The sequence below is a fragment of the Apostichopus japonicus genome, chromosome 22, assembly GCF_037975245.1.
Source record: "Apostichopus japonicus isolate 1M-3 chromosome 22, ASM3797524v1, whole genome shotgun sequence".
NCBI lineage: Eukaryota > Metazoa > Echinodermata > Holothuroidea > Aspidochirotida > Stichopodidae > Apostichopus > Apostichopus japonicus.
The window spans coordinates 19,587,394-19,605,638 of NC_092582.1; the positions used below are offsets into that span (position 1 = coordinate 19,587,394).

The window sequence follows — 18,245 nt, forward strand, 5'->3', positions numbered from 1 at the left end:
ATTTCGTGGACATCGTATAACTCTCATTTCTTTAGCAACGCCAGATTTCCCCTTGAACTAAGTAACCTCCATTTTAATATGCCTTATAAATTCTCGAAACGTGTCCGGACGGTTAGTCTGTAAATCTATGTTGTGTTAACTTTTATATAATCTAAGGGTCGGAAGGAAATACTTCCACAATCGAACACAGTGAACTGTGGCACGTTGATCCGATACCAATCAATGGCTTAACATACTATGGTAGCTTTCAATTGCCAGAGTTTAGGAGCGAACACATGGTAGAGGTCCTCGAAGTCCCCGTCTACCAATACTGACCTACCGTGCCAGGACTCCCCATGGGGTATTTGTTTACCTTTATGTGATCATTGACCCAACCATCTACTCATTAAGAAGTTTGTATACATCCAGTTTCGTTAAGCTACAGTTATCACCCACCCCCCCCCCCCCCCCCCCATTTGGTATATATTTTCATCACTTTTGATCCATGACCCGAAATGTAATACATAAGCCAAAATGCTCTTTCACTTCCCCATAATGTAATAACTACAGGAAATTATATTTCTTCTCTGGGTTCCGGTTTCATTTAGTACAAGCTGTATTTTTCATTCTTCGCTCTCAGTGCACTATAGACGTCCTACAATTGTTATACGTAAGCTACCTTACCTAGACCTACCTACCTTACCTAGCAAAGGGTTGCAGTCCGTCGGTCTATTGTGTTCTCGTTTGGGAATACTCGACCATACAAGATCTGGAAACGTATGTATGTATGTATATGTGATCTTCCCGCAAGCAGGAACTCGCGAAAGAAGCCAAAGAAACGCGAAAGAAACGTACCGGTAGATCTACCAAACATTCATTAACAGCTATCCGATTTATTTAATCTGTAGTTTTTTAGAACAACATGGCGCTGCTGCGAAGATCGGCGTTGTCTTTAACGCACCCCACACTGCATTATACTAGCGTCGACTTATCAGCCTTCTTAGTGCAGAGAGAAACCAGAAATGGCCGTGGGAAGCATCTCTTTATTGAACATATTTCACCAGGCGGAATTCTCCACGATGGAGGCATCAGGTAAATACTTTTCCATCTCAATAACTTTCTAATCAATTACGATCACTCATGATCGGTTGCTTTTTACAAGAGCGATTTACATTGCTTATAAGAACAGGCGAACAGTAATCATGCTAAGTTCACCCTCTCTGTATGAATGAGAGTTTAATTGTATCTAGTCTTGGCCAAGCCGTTTGTTATACTTTTTTTATCGCGTGCAACTGTACATGCCTCAGAGTCCGTTTCTGCCTACCACGAATGTGCTTGCCCACTGTATTTTACATGCCCGAGGATCTGTCCGATTCAAACCTAGTCTTGAACATTTCTCCAAATCGGGGCGTGACCTTATGTAAACCACAAAATCCTTATTCATATTATTATTATGAAATAATGTGTCATGTGAGATCATGTGTCTTTCACAGCAATTAGTGACCGTCTCACAGTGTACAAACCAATCTAAGGCCAAGTGATGTTCACTGCAGGAGGTAGGGCTTGATTAAACATTTTTGGGTGAAGTGGGCCCAACTGGCAAACCTGATTGGCTTCTTTGCTTTTCTGAAGCAAATCTTCCAAATTCAAAAGAAAACATAGCTTGGGAGAAATGTGCAAGACCCTAGTATCAATCGAAAGCGTTACCGCTGTCGTTCTCTGGGCAGTACAGCAAGTATAGATACGGGAAAATAGCTTTGGGGAAGAAAAAACTTACACTAGGCTGTTCATACTAGGATCTTAACAAGACTAACTTGTATCTGGTTTTCCGTCCCATATAAAACTGAATAGAATGTTATTGAAGTCATTCATAAAATAATCTGGTGGGTTTGGCCGAACAGAGAAGAGAAAACAAGTTGAGAGATTGCGAAACTTTTAATCAGAGTAATTCTGTCAATAGGAAGTGAGGTCACGAGTGGACCACTGCTTAAAGAGTATTTTTGAGACGAGAAAGTTTTGGTATATAATTGAGACTGTAAATAGCAGGTTTCTGGTTTGTGAAATGTATACCTAATGATTTAATAGGGCCACCGGTGATGAATTTACCACAATTCTTGAACAAAGCAGGAGTATCGCCATAAGTAGGACCTAAAGGGAAGGGAGATTATTTGTTATAATTTATGACCAAGCCCGAAAGTCACCTAGTATATCAAAACAGCCTGTAGGGAATTAATATCAATGTCTAAGAAAATAGTAGTATCATCAGCATACTGGGTTAATTTGAAGTGATGATTGTTAATGATTATACCTTTAAAAGTATTACTAGCACGAACTTGGATTGGGAGAAATTCAATATTTATGATAATCAAATATCGACTCAATGGGCAATTTTGCCGTACACCTCAAATAAACCAGATGAATAATCATTATTATTAATACAGGAAGAAGGTCTCGAGTACAAAACGTTCTTTTTTCATAATTGTTTTCCTATTGTTCGTGTTACGAAAGTATGTTACTGAAGAGGGCCAGATGAAAGATTTTCATCATGAAAACCTCTACAATATTTCTCCTTTATCTATTTTATCTAGGCATTCGGATCGATTGATTTCAGTAAACAAACTCCCTGTTGAGCAGTTCTCATTTGACCTCATCCTCGAATCGATTCGTTCTCTCTCGGTGATCGCGTTTGTAATTCTTTCATGATTAATATATTTTTTTCTAAAACGGAACGAATTATATTTATTTCCGTATAGCCAAATTTTGTTTATTTTAGTCTTCTAATAACTAAAGACCATTTGATTTCTTTGAGAACATGAAATTACATGTCGACAGGTTCATACGTAGGAAATACACAGAAAGTTGAACAATAATAGAGATGCATAATGTTCGCCACGGCTCTCGTTCTCTCGCCTGGCTACTGGCGTACATGTCGACATATACCAATCAGTCATACCTAAATGCCAAACTTCATTAGTTTACGAGTATGTTACATTCAACACTTCTTTGAATATGATGTGTGTTATAGTGCTTTATGCCATTTGTAGCAGAACTATGATCGACAAGAGAAATAATTTGCCCATATTATCTCAGTGACAAATATATTATCATTGGTGAATTGTCATGACACCCAATCAAGCTTTCTCTCTCCACCTCTCTGTTTTCTTCAAGGCTGTCGAAAGAAAGGTAAATGACAAAGTTGTTCCAATTGTGGCGATCCTCGAAATCGGATTCAAATCAGGTAATTCAGGTGAAACAAGATACGGCGTCTAGAAATTTTTATGAGCTCAAAACCACGATTCGACACAATGTTAGGTCTAAGTCATCAGAACGCGTCAATGAAATGTGTTTGTACAAACTAACAATTATAACTTAGGAAAAAACTTTCACCCCTGCCCACCACCCCGACACCCCAAAAGTCTGAATTGTTGCCAAAATGTACTTTCGGATGCGATAATATTATATAACCATACTATTACCTTTACTCCATAAGGAACTATGGCAGGCAAATAGAGAACATAGCCCACCAACAGTATGGAACGCCGAATGTACATTTACTTTTGTGTTCTTTACAGAGTTGGTGTTGTACAAATTGTTATACCAAAAAAAAAGCGAAAAGCATAAAGGCTTAGATATATGAGGAGAACGTTTGCTGTTTAAGTTGTTTGATGATATCTACCACTATGTCATATAAATCGAGTATATACGGTCAAAGGTAATCAGGCTGACAAGTCTAACGCAATGTCTAAAGACATAAAACGAAGTTAAGGTGTAGTTCACTGCCAATATGTAATTAAGCATATTCAGTGGTGTATAGTAACATGGCGTGTCGCCCAACTTCGCCCCTTATCATAAATTAGAAGTGTTTGTTTTTAAACATGACTTTTTGTTGACAAATGGATCAATGTATTTAAAATGTACTCTTAAATAAACACATAATAAAAACTGGAATTCGTGTTACTTAATGCAGAGATGGTTCAAGTTTCATACGTAGCTTATGAATCCAGGTAACTGAGTACACTTATGAAACCTACTGGTTTTGGTAAGGGTCAAAGCCCACAGAGGTCAAGGTCTGAAACGTTGTGAACATAGTATATACAATGTTACACCGTTAATTAATCGCATTTGATGTGTAGGTTCACCTTAGTGAGTACAACAGTTGTAAAAGGTCAAGAGTTATTTGAGGTCATCAAATGTCACGGTCTGAAAACCCTGTAAGCACGATTTTCTCCAACCTTACAAATCAGAACAACTTATTTTTTACCCAAGAATGCCTACTATAACATGCGGTATTATTTTCTGTCAAAGTCGTGTCAAGGAATCACAATGAGCCGATCGGCTTGCTGGTTATTTCATTAGGTTCATGAATGATATTTTCTGTTCCCTATCTAGATGGTAATCCGTATCTGGAGTTCGGCGGGTTTTATTGGAATTCTGATTATGCAGACATTGAACCTTTCATCCCACTTGAGGTACCCTCTCTACGTACCTATACGTACAGTGGAAAGGGAGAGGGAGAGCGAGAGAACGTTAGGTTTGTTGTTACTGAAGGGACGGAGCAACTGTGGTTGGAAGTAGATGGTGACGATATTGAATTCACTGAGTCCAATGGTTCACTGAGTAAGTTAAAAACTCGATTCTCATTGAGTCATCAAGAGAAACTGGTTATGGTTTGAAACAGTTCACCAGGCCGGAATATCAGAGTCCGGTGCATAACTTTTGTAGGATCTATACGCTACTTGATATCGCCTACGCCATGCTTTAAATAGAAGTGAAATGTCGTAAATGTTTAGTATGTAGACTTCCTAACTAGACCGTTGTGCGCCTCACGATTACACGATGGCTGTACTAGCCTTGTAATAGCTTTACAGTTCTAACTGCAACAACACCGAGTGTACGTTGCACAGTGGCGTAGCTAAGATTTTTTGAGTGGGGGCCATGGGGGTCTGTTCTTTCTTGTGGGGGGGGGGGCGGAGGTTACTATCTGAGCGGAGCGCCACCTTGGTTGGCGCGGAGCGTACAGAGAAAATTTGAGATTTCAGCACCCCCCCAGATCGCAGGAGATGGCACCTGTGAGGCAAAATAGCAACCAAAAGATGTGCAACTTTGGTGACAGAAATGCAAAAAAAAAGTTTTTTCTCTTTAATGCTGACTGGCCTTGCATGCCAACTCAGCCAGACTTTTAACTTGAGGGAAATTGGCATCATTGGCGTATGGGACCATTTCAGTTTGGGGGGCAGAACTTTTTGTGCCTGAAAGTTCCCGTGACACTATCTAAGCGGAGCGCCACCATCAGTTGGCGCGTAGCGTACAAGAAAATTTTTGGCACACAATGCCTCTCAGGTTGCCGGAAACGGCACTTCTGAGGCCTTGCAAGTTGCATCTAAACATTCTTTATTTTATAATCTCACGTTTTAGAAATTTACACTTCCCCAAAAATTTGGTAAATTAGAAGAAGAAAAAATGGTAACATCACTTTGAAGGGGAAAAATGGGACAGTATATTTTTTAAGCTCCTATATTTAGTTACCTTATTTATTATTTTAACACAGTATTCAGCTACCTCCAGAAAAAACATACATTGTTCAACGACACGTAGGCGGGATAATGTCGCTGTGTCGGGTGAGACTGCAATTTGTCTCACAAAAAAGTATAAAATATAACAAAGAATATGATAAACCTGTACTTCTAGGCTTGTAGGCACCCCCCCCCCACCATCCATGAAAAAGAAAATGTTTCTTTTATACACTCATGTCGGGGATATCCAGGTCAAGGGCGGCGGAAGCACTTTTAATCTGGGGGGGGGGCACCGACATCAAAGGGCACTTTGCAGAAATTCGATTGGAATGATGCAGCCTTATATTCAGTACCCTTTATAACTCTTATTGTATTATCTTCTTTGTGTATTCACATCAATCCATCAACGCCCCCCCCCCCCCTTAAGGAAAATATGCATACTAGCACTGCAATATCCAATTCGCAAATTGGGAAGCAAGGAACAAGTTTTCTTTTGAGACAAAATGAGGTGATATCATGCTAGTTGCTAATGTAGGAATCTTCCGAATTAGAGTTTTTTTCTTGTTAATATCTTAACAAATTTTTTCCATTCGAAAATGTTTTGAGTTTGACTCACAGAAATTCGTTAAAAGTCACGGGCTTAGCCAGGATTTGCAAAGTTGTATGCACGACTATCTGAGCGGAGCGCCACCTTCGGTTGGCGCGGAGCGTACTAGCAAATTTTTGGTTTTACAAACCCCTCAGATGGCCGGAAACGGCCCTTCCCGAGTGTTCATTCTGGTTTCCTGGCCTCTTGCTAACTTGAGGCACCTCAATTTTTATGTAGAAAGAAAGGCACATTTTTAACCTGAGGAAAAGTGGGGGAGGGGCACGTGCCCCCTTTTTTTCCCCGGTATATATATATATGTATGTATGTATGTATGTATGTATATATATATATATATATATATAAATGAAAATCGTAATGAGTTGGAAAATCAAGAACAGTGAAAAAACTTTCAGCCTCCACCGGGATTCGAACCACGGGCCTCCCATGATTACGATTTTCATTTATATATATTCATTTGCCTTTGTCGTTTACCTCCATTGCATTAACATAAAATATATATATATATATATATATATTTCCAGAGGACAAGGAATTCGGGCAAAAGTCCTGAAATATTCGGGCAGCCTATGAGGAGAATTTTTTTCTCCTCTTGGGAGCAGTCTGCCCCCCTGCCCCCCTCCTCGTACGCCTATGGTTGGCATCATTTGTCGTTTCAAGGTGTCAAGGCCTTTCTCCCAACCCAAACCCCTGTGAGCTACCGGTAGGTTTGCAGGATATGCCCACATGTGGACTTAAATAGCATTAGAGGAAGGGGATGGAAGACTAACACGCATCGATGTTTCGGTAATGGTCCACATTGGTGGCTCGGTGCTAATTAGGCCATTTATTGGGTTTCTTGAGGCAGCTGTCATCAGAATCTGGGTTTTTGTGCCAATCGATGACCGATTACATGTATTGGTAGATATCGATATCGCGCAGCACAACAAGGTTCGTGGTGTATGGTCGCATCGACCATTGCCATGCCATGCTGTGTGACCATTCTCATGATTACTACAGATATTGTATTATTCTTATTCTGCCAGATGCAGACGAGAAAATTGTGTAACTCTATTTCCCAAATTATTGAACAAAAAATATTAGTGAATGGCACTGATGAGTTTTTTTTTTTACCAGTTTTTTTACCCCATTCCCAGTGGGGGGCAGTGGGGGGGGCAGCCGATTTCATGGGGGGGCCTCGGCCCCCCAGGCCCCCCGTAGCTACGCCACTGACGTTGCACATACCTATTTCTTCTAACGGCATTAAATATTGAAAGAAACTCAAAAACATTAATGCGTCATACACTCACATTGATATGTTGTAATACGTTATCACACCAGTATAATCATTGTGGTAAGTGGAACGGATATGTTGATGTTGTCTTTGGCGCGAAGGTTTGCAAGCTTACCTCACAAATTAGATGTTGTCTGATGATCGCCGTGCAGGCTTAAAACTCGAGTAACAACAGGCTGTAAGTTACCGTATGGACGCTTATTGTATGTCCAGAGTTTTGAAACCGGGTAAGGAAGGTCGTAATTCCACTGTAGGCGTTTGTCACCTGTAACGATCAATACTAGTTCTGTTTTTGGTGACATATTTTACATAACTCTAGAGATCAAACATGATGCTAACCAACTCGAAAATCATTTGTGATTCCTATAAGCCGGATCTCGAAAGAGATACTTTGAACATACTTTATGTTAATGAAATGGACATAAACGACAAAGACAAATGAATATATATTATTGAAATCGTAATGAGTTGGAAAATCAAGAACAATATATAGCCTATATCATTTATGTAATATCATCCTGTCGATGCTGGGAGTTTTTGCACTGTTTACTAAATAGAAAAAAACGCTGCTTCAACATGGAATCATAACTGTTTGTTTCTCTTGTCTCTCTTTAATATCAAGCCTCTTTCAGAATGTACAAATACAACCCTACAAGAAGTCCAAAAAATAGCCAGTTTGTGATACTGGTTCCGACGGATCGACCATGTTTTTGCTTAGCAGCAAAGAAGGACAACGACTTGGTCCTTTGGGTAATTAAAAAAACGTTAATATACATTTATTAAGAACCCTGAAAATATTATACATTCTTAATTGTTATTGTCGAAGTGAATTAACCGATACTATTTTCGTTATCCCAGAATCACAGAACTTCAAATGTAATTTTTTGTATCTTTCATAAATAGTTTTAGATTATGTACCATGCTTTACTTAAGCTTATAAATAGAAAACAGCAGTGCCTGTGTCAAAGATCAAGAATTCCGTCCAGAGATATAATTATATCTTGAAATAATAATACCCATCAGTTTTATCAATTAATTATAATGGACCGTTTGTTTCCTTTGATTTTGTGCCTGTGTATATATATATATATATATATATATATATATCTATATATATATATATATATATATATATATATATATATATATATATATATATATATATATATATACACACATTTCAATTGATATGATATTGAAAAACTGATCTTGAATTTTATATATATAGCCATTTGATGAAACCGTATATACGGGAGATGAACGGATACCTGACAATGCAAGGTTTTTGGAGTTGGTTCCGCAAGACGGCAATGAATATAAGATTGAAAGCACTGTAAATAATGGTAAGATTTTTGAAAGAACAGAACGCCATAAAGATATGATCACATTTATTTAATACAATCATTTAATTATATTTAATAGCACAGGGAGTACTGACTATCAAGTAGAAGCACATCAGAAGGGATAGTTGGTCTAAGATCAATTGTTATGAAACGATAGTATCATTCTATCAGTTTTACATCATGCATTGTTCTTTCGGTTCGTTACCCCTTGGATGGCAACTAAAGAAAGTTTCGTGTTGTTAGTACAAAGAAATGTTCTGACCAGAGGTCGGCTGCATGATCATGGTTATCTGAGCCTCGGCCAAAGGATTAAGGACACCGTAACAAGCACCCCCCCCCCAGCGTCGTAGCAATCAACAAAAGGGGAATTCGATATAACCCCTATCACACACAAGTACAAAAACAAACATAGACCAAGAAACACTTACGAGGTTTAGCAGTTCTTTGAGTATGGATTTCAAAGATTTATGCTTGGACGTAAACGAAAATGAAATATTGAAAGTTAATAGCAATTTTATGTTTTGAAAGATTGTGAATTTTTTATTTCAGTTTACTCTTTAAGGTTTCTAATTGATTTCAATTTACTTATCACATTAACTGCTGACAATTCTGTGAATTCTAAGACCGCCCGTTCACGAGACCGATGTAGTGTTTAAAGATAATTACGATGACCATAATAGAAGTTTTTCTTGTTTTGTTTCTGTGCGGTTAACATGTTTATGTGCCCATATTTGGGCGATATATGTATTGTATGCATCTTTGTGTGTTTAAGTGTCATTACCTAGTTAGGCGTGAAATCTTTTGTTGTTGTTATAACAATCAGCTTATTATGTTTTCTTCCTCATGTTTTTCGCAGGTTGGTATATTACGAATGATGACATGAAAGCCGTAATGACTACCACAGGCTCTCTGTTTAAAATCGAATCAGGCGCGTAGCCAAGGGGGGGGGGGAGGCGAAGGGGGCAGCCGCCCCCCTTGAGCATATTTTATATTTTAATGTTTTTATGATATCTCTAGTAATTTCAAAAGAGAAAATGCAATATGCAACTGACAAGGCCTGGGAAGTGCCATTTCCAGCGATCTGGGAGGCATTTTAAGTCAAAATTTTCTTGTACGCTTCGCGCCAATCATGGTGGCGCTACGCTTAGATAGTTTGCAATGCCGTTTCTACGGCTCTGATAATTTGCCAACATTTTCGCCCCTCCCTTGGCAGATTCCTGGCTACGCGCCTGAATCGAATGATTAGGTCGACAAAGACATGACACCATTATTGCATCAGTTCTACCAACCATCATATTTGGAACATCTCCCGCTGGACAAACACAAGTCACAAAGCTCCTTGCCGGCTATGTATCTGTATGTAGGACTATGTATATATGTATGAATCTAGGTTGGATGTATGTATGTGGGCCCTATATAGTGTGTTTGTGTGTGCGCTCGTGTGGGTGTATGTAAGTATGTATGTTAAGTAAGCAAGCAATCAACTTGTTTCCATACCTTTCTACAAACTTAAACTTATAATTTGATTTGCACAGTTGCTTGATCAGTTTATCTCGTCTTTTAACTTAGGATTGTAAGATTCGAGGTTTGGCAAGATTTAATAAAGCTGAAGCCTTGCATTTCATTTTTGCCCTACAAAAATCTAAATTGGAGAAAATTGAATCAATTTTTGGTGTAGAATCATAAATAGCTCTAAATTTCCTGTAACATTTCCCTGTAACAGGCAAGAAGACGCTGTCCTGTTTCCACATAAGGCCAATTATCATACAGTACACATCATCGAAAGCTATAAAGGGTTAAGACGAAAGAAGAGAGGTTAACATAGAAGTAATTAACATCTTAATCTCTTTTCGCTGTGTTCGAGGCCTTTGTTTCTGTCATTATTTCTCTACGGAGTTTAATCGTGATATTATATAATGTTACAAGCATGATGACATGATAGTTTCCTCAAATTCAAACTTGTTATACACTAGGCCCGTAGCCAAGCTCCAGATTTATGTGCCTCCAGCTCCCTTGTTGGTGCTACCACCGCTGTGTGGACAACTTTCAAAAGGTTACCGAAACTAAGAAGTACTCCACTTTTGGACATTCGAATCAAGTCAGCCGTTTAAATTATTATGGGCCTATAATTTCGTGTGTAAATAATTATAAAAAATCCTGATAAAGCCCGATATGACAATATATGGATAGATCCTTTAACTCTAAACCAAGGGCGTAGGAACCGGGGGCAGGATGGGGGGAGGCGCCAGCCCCCAGTGAAAAATATGGAGGGGCGGAAGTATCATTACGCCCCCGCTTCGCAAGTCAGAAGACCCCTTTTTCATTTCCAATTGAGAAAAAAATCTCATTTGGAGAACCAAATTTCATCTAAGGCCAGGTGAAAATACAAAATTATATACAAAATGGAGTGAGTGGGTTGAAGTGTGCTATATTGCACCAAATTGCATCTGAGGCCACCTGGAATTGCAAAAAATCCAAAGGGGGAGGGGGACACCCCCTCCCCTTAGACCCCTCCCCCAGGCCGGCCATCAGTCTTCAGCCCCCCCCCACTCAAAAATACCTTCCTACGCAACTGCTCTAAACGAACTAAATGTGTCGTTTAATAGACTCACCAGCGTTCTCATTAGAAAACCAAAAACCCTTTCAGAAAACTTCCGAAGAGATATTTAGTCAGTAGACGAAGAAGAATAAACATCTAACTACTTTGCATTATAGCATTAAGCAACTGTTGGGCTATGCTTGATTGTTTTCTTGGTGCAATTTGATATTAAAATCCAATTACAATATAGTTTATATAGCACGACTAGTTTTATTTTAGTTTAGATAATACTCAATATACGTTTTGCTTTACAATGTATTTGGACATGTCATTAAATTTTGTCGGTTTCACATATGTTATGACTACCTGTAAAATATGCATTTGCATACATCATGCGAATGGAGTGACAAGTGGTGAAGTTTGGGGTGAATTGTACCTGTGTATCGTATAAGAAATGGTTCAACAAGTTTTCGCTAAGATCGTGGCTTTCCTGCGCTCTGAAGGCAATTGGTGTCTATGGTTTTTCGTAAGTTCAAACTAAGATCAAGTATCGCGTAATCGTTGATTCATTGATATCTACGATCAAAAGAAAACAAAAGGGGAAATCGTCAGTAAGATATGTTCGATCAATAGTACATTGTGATTTTTAGTATAACCCGCTAGACTTAGGCCTCTTTATATCCATACGTTAAAATGTTGGCCAAATTGTTAAAAGCTTCTTTCGGATAAATAAAAGATAGAATATGAATAAACTTGAAAGGAAATTTAGTTACTTCTTCTTTAGTGAGTCAAGTTTGGGCAGCGGGGTATCCTCTCCATTGCAAGTCCCCCCCCCCCCTTCTCCGATAAAACTCTGCGTATGTGTCTGTTCAACAAAATGGCACTTTTAAATACAAGAAATAGAAGAAGAAGTGTCACTTGTAATGTATGAATACGGGTACTAATCAGTATTTCCATCAAGCAACGGGTACATGTGCCATCTGTGGCTACCCCCTCCCTCATCCGATTCTCGGGGTCGCCTATTCTTCTCATTTGGATCTCAGATAAATACACTTAAGGACACGATGGCTAGTGAAGGAGACTCGAGCAAGAAGGAATATCATGTTGTCGTAGATCACCAAATTGGTCCGGGGCTAACAAGAATCTTGAAGGCATTATCATCATCTTAAATACCTTTTGCCAGAGCCTAGTAAGCCGATTTAAGTCAAATATATTTTGTGTGACACTGTCAAATGGATAAACCGGGACAGAGAGCAATGACAAACAATATTTTGATTAATCTGTAGTGTATATTTTTTAACAACAAAGACGTGACTAGTGCATACATTGACATAGTGTTGTCAAGATTGACATAGTGTTCTCAAGCTGCACAATCATGCAACAACGACAAACAGCAAGATATATTCATGTTAATATTAGGTTTATAGTAGGATCTGATTTACAATGCAGTTTGTTTATTAGCCTGCGGAAGTTGTTGATAAAATCAATGCTCTGGTGTATTAAAGCGTGAAACACTTCGTATCTAGACATTGTCAAAACTCCTGTTTAGACCCAGGGACGTCGCTAGAGGGGGGTAGGGGGGTGTCTCACCCCCAATCTTAGTGAAAATGACGATAGTTGGAAAATTTGAGTCGGAATTTCCGACTGTCGGAATTTCCGACTGTCGCCAGCTTCAATTCGGAATTTCCGACTGTCGCACTCTAATTTTTCTGACTGTCGCACTCTAATTTTCATATGTTCTTGTAATTTGTGAGTGACATAAAATTTTCGATCAAAATTGACCTTTAATCAGTCATATTTACCACGTTTTCCTCGTCACATTGAGAAATTGTATCTCGCGATCCTTATACTCCACCATACAAAACTTCGTATGATTTTGAATACTCTAAAAAAAATACAACGTTCGCCAGCTTCAATTCGGATAATTTATGTATTAATTTTTGCTATTGGGTGGGTCGACCCTGTTCGCTAGCTTCAAGTTAGTTCAGGATATACCAGGTACTTAGCCATGGGGAGCTGGGGAGCAACTGCTCCCCCCTTTCAGTGTCGAAAAAATGCTTAAAAACTTGTTTTTTTTGAGCATGGTATTTTGTCAGTGCTCTTTTGATCTTGAATACTCGTCAGCTCCGTTAACTCGATTAAAATCGTAATAACATTCAGGCCTACTGATTCAACTACTTAGTTTGGCAGATGCAATTAGCTAAATTAGGCCTATAGCCTATTTCAAACCTACAGTTGGCCACTGCGTAATAAAATACATATTGTCTACCTAACCTCACTCGATGGAATGCCACGAACCGTATGCACACCGACGTCGACAACGTTCGTTCTCATCCTTTCTATGATTCTTCCTAAGTTGTTGCACGAACAGCATGTTATGAAGCTAAGCTAGCAATCGTACGTGATACGCACTTCCTATATATAATTATTACACTGCTAATACTATAACGATATTTTTTTAGGCCACTGCACATCTGGCTGTATTACAAAATATGAAAGTTTATATTGTCCATCAGTTAAGTTCGTCAAATGTATTAAAGTCCAGACATTTGGCAATAAACAAGAATCATCCTTCTGGAAAAATTGTAAAAGAGCACTATGTTTGTCTTTCTGATATATTATGTAAAAGAACATGTAAAAGAATTCAAACAGGAAACAAAATCTGATGATAATATGATATCATATGATAATGATGACACTGGCAAAAAATTGAACCAGATCGCATCTAAGGACCTTCAATTGTTCAAAAATATCTCAAAGGGCAGGGGGACACCCCCTCCCCTTAGACCCCTCTCCCATATCAATCGCAAAAAGTGCTCCCTCTCTCAAATTCCTCGCTACGTCGTTGGGATATACATTGTCTCTATGGTATACAATTAAAACAATGTTAATTTACGGAAGCTTAAAAGTGCCATCATCATAAGCAAAAACTTTGCCCCATAAGGTACAAATGTATCGAAAAAAGTTCGGAACATAAGTGCAGTCGCGAAATATGTGGTGTCTGACTGACACTGACCGTATCGTTGACGATTATTGCGGGGGGGGGGGGGGGGTACAAGGCAGCAGTCGGAATTGTCTGGCTCCAAAACCCATCCAGTTGGAATTTCAGCCACTACACCCCCCCCCCCCCAATCATCAGGCCTTAGCTACGTCCCTGTTTAGACCTAAAATACGTCATGTACGAACATTCAAATGACACCACATAGAAAAAATGCAACTGAAATCCTCCTATGTTTTAGTTCATTAATTGAACTAAAACCTGACTAGACCAGCTGATTGCTACACGATTTTAACACGGAATGGCATGAAAAGTATGTTATTAAGGATCCATTACAATTTATCAAGTTAAATCATGTTCCTTGTTTTGATTCCCCAGATAAACAGTAGGCCTAGTAGGTGTTTACAAATTAATAATTACATTAGTTTTGGATTCTAACAACAACGAAATATTCACAACTGAGACACATTTCACACCAGTATTAATTCACATGAGAAAATTAAAATGTTCTTCCCTTCATCATTTGAATTTGAAATTTCATTAGCCAAGGTTGTGAACTTCATTCTTATGGTATTTTAGTACTTGTAGAACATAGTTTGCTGCCATTAAGTTATCGGCTATAACATTATAGCAACTTAAAGTGTATTTTTACTTTATCGCTCAACCTGGTTTGGTGTTTAAGATAAGTTTTACGACAGGTTTAAAGATTCTCATGTCCCTGAGCTATCGATCAGTTTCATACATAGATGGGTGCATGGTCCACCACGGAGGTCTTGTTGTAGACCTTTATGAAAATCTGCCATGTCATCGTTCGCTTCCGCCCCGCTGCGCCGCCCCGGCCCCAATCAATATTCGCGGAACGATGCAATGGTCATCAAAGTAAAGGTTTTTCTTGGAAAGTAATATGATAAGTTTGGCTTTGGTGAAATAATGGAAATATAGAAATATGACGTCGGTTATAGTATACCAGTTTAGTAAACGGCACGGTAAAGAAGAAGCAACAACACTTCGGGACATACAAAAACATATAGCTTATTGTAGCAGAATAGAATACCGTATTTTATTTTGTCTCTCATACAAATCATTTAGAATCACACTATCTATCGCTTCTTGCCATGTCACATCGCGTATATGCACATCGCACACTACTATATATATATATATATATATATATATATGTATATATACATATATATATATATATGTATATATGTATGTATTTATGTATATATATATATATGTATGTATATATATATATATGTATATATGTATGTATTTATGTATATATATATATATATGTATATATATATATATATATATATATATATCTATATGTATCTCTACCGCACCATCACTGTAAGAGAGAGAGAGATAAACTTTATTGCATCCGATAGGGAAATTACATGCTTGCAGATAAAACAGTAAGATATAAAAACGATACTATACAACAATAAGAGAACAAACAGTAGGACAATAAAAGCATAAGAACTGCTAATAACAAGGAACGGGAACAGATGGGCCGAAGCTCACAGAATGGCAAGGAATAAAAAGTATAAACAAATCACAAACGGTAAAATATGATAAGAACCCAATGAAAGAAGGAAAGACAAAGGCAAGAGGTTAGCGATTAAAAGATGCATTAAAAATTCTAACAGCTTGTCCCATGAAAGATGAGGGGTAACGATTAGTATGAGCCTTCGGAGGTCTCATCCTCCCACTACGAGGGATAATACAATTATTTAATGGAGCGTGGAGAGGGTGATCGATATCCTTGAGAACTGAATGAAGCTTATCATCAACCCGACTATCAAAGACCTCGTCAACCATTGGCAAGCGTTTCCCAACAGCCCTACCTGCCCGTTTAACAGTATCATCTAACACTTTCTTGGATGTCTTATTTATGTTACCAACCCAGGAAGTTATGCAGTATGACCAAACACTACTAATAATAGAGTTGTAAAAAATGGATAAAATGTTCTGGTTCACGTCAAAAGAGACTAATTTCCTCAAGCAATACATTCGTGGTTTCAAACGTTTGGCAACATACTCAACATGTGCATCCCACTTTAGCTGATCATCCATAACTACACCCAAATATTTGTACTCAGTTACCCTATCCACTGTCTTACTGTCAATGACCACAGGTTCGGGCACTATCTTGTTCGCTCTCCGGAAGTCTATAATGAGTTCCTTCGTCTTGCTGACGTTAAGATGGAGATAATTCCTGTCGCATTCAGCAACAAAATTGGCAATTTGTTCACGGTAGATCCGGTCATCGTCATTTTTAATCCGGCCAACGAGAGCAGTGTCATCCGCGAACTTGATGAGCGGACAGCTGAGGTCAGTGGAGCGTATTCCGGAGGTATACAGAGTGAATAGGAATGGTGCTAACACAGTGCCCTGTGGTGCTCCAGTGCTACATTCCATAATGTCAGATACAACATCACGACCGATACGTACAAATTGTGAGCGGTTAGTGAGATAGTCCAATACCCATCGAACCAAAGCATGTGGCACATCATCAGATCCAAGTAAAACGTTAGCTAAAATATGAGGTTGCATCGTATTAAAAGCAGATGAAAAATCAAAGAACATGATGCGAGCGGAGACTTTACCAGATTTAGAGTCTTCGAGATGGGAGTATAATGTGTCCAATGTGAACAGGAGTGCATCGTCAGTGTTGCGTCCCTTCCTATATGCGAACTGGTGATCATCCATTAGGTTTACAGTTAGCCTTTTGATATACTGCAATATAAATCTTTCACATGATTTCATGGCTACGGAAGTGAGCGCCACCGGACGAAGATCATTCATGCTGGTGATAGTTGACTTTTTGGGCACCGGAATAATACAGGATTGTTTCCATAGGCGTGGGATGCACTGGGTCCTAAAGCACAAGTTGAAAATGTGGGTGAAGATATATGACAATTGATGGTTACATAGCTTCAAAACTCGCGGTGAGAGTTTGTCTGGTCCAGCTGATTTTGATGCGTTCAGCCGGGAGAAATCTCGAAGTACATCATCCTCTGTTATGGTTAGGAAAGGCGCGGACTCCCCGGAAGTTACTCTGAGAATACGTTCGATTTCATCCGTGAAATCGTGGCAATCGAACCGGTTATAAAATGAGTTCAGTTGATTGGCGTAGGTTTGGGAGTATTCTGGTAATGAGCAATGCTTCGAGCTACCGTTAGTATAACCGCTCATCAAACGCATGCCGGTCCACACATCCCTAATGTTGTTTGTTGTGAAATTATTTTCGATTTTCCGTTTGTAAGCATCTTTCTCTTGTTTGATTACAGAGTTAATCTCCTTCTGAATTAGCTTCAAGTCATTTTTAGAACCCGTTCTGAATATCAGTTTCTTCCTATTGATCAACTGTTTCACCCTTTTAGTAACCCATGGCTTGTTATTGGGGTAACATTTGACTTTCTTCGTGGGAATGATGGCGTCCTCACAAAATTTGATATAGGAGCTGACGGTATCCGTTAATTCGTGAATATCATCGGCAGTGTCAACAAACATTTCCCAGTCCGTGCGATCAAAACAGTCTTGGAGTTGATCCAGGGCATCATCCGACCATTGTTTGATTGTAATTACCCGCGGCTTTTCACGCTGGGCAACAGGCCTGTACTTTGGTAACAGGAGAACGAGGTCATGGTCGGCTTCACCAAGCTTAGTCAACTGGGATGATACATAAGCGTCTTTGACGTTGGTGTAACAAAGGTCCAGAGTCGATTCCCCCCGTGTTGGACAATTGACGTGTTGATAAAACCGTAATCCCGGGTGTTTCATTGATCCATGGTTGAAATCTCCATTAACCACAACAAGGGCATCAGGGGCTTTAGCTTCCAAATCTTGAATGGCCTTAATCAACTCAGCACTACCCGCCTTGGCAACGGACTTGTCCGGTATGTAAACAGTACAGACTAAAACGTGTGAGAACTCCCGCGGTAGATAAAATGGCCGTACAGAAACAGTTAACATTTCCAGGTG

At 39.0% G+C, this 18,245-nt stretch overlaps 1 protein-coding gene across 6 annotated transcripts in view; it reads left to right on the forward strand.

The window, feature by feature from the left end:
* Positions 1-18,245, forward strand: part of LOC139964320 (uncharacterized) — a 30,854-nt gene that overhangs the window by 5,578 nt on the left and 7,031 nt on the right. For 2 of the 6 annotated variants that reach the window (XM_071965832.1, XM_071965833.1), the window contains 7 exons: positions 888-1,071; positions 2,568-2,667; positions 3,148-3,217; positions 4,369-4,596; positions 7,995-8,122; positions 8,601-8,715; positions 9,572-12,022. In XM_071965832.1, the coding sequence (XP_071821933.1) occupies positions 902-1,071; positions 2,568-2,667; positions 3,148-3,217; positions 4,369-4,596; positions 7,995-8,122; positions 8,601-8,715; positions 9,572-9,651 (891 nt within the window). In that variant the 5' untranslated portion in view covers positions 888-901 and the 3' untranslated portion in view covers positions 9,652-12,022. Of the gene's footprint in view, positions 1-566; positions 1,072-2,567; positions 2,668-3,147; positions 3,218-4,368; positions 4,597-7,994; positions 8,123-8,600; positions 8,716-9,571; positions 12,023-18,245 lie in introns of those variants that run through there. The other 4 variants (XM_071965835.1, XM_071965831.1, XM_071965837.1 and 1 more) reach the window with 4 other exon arrangements.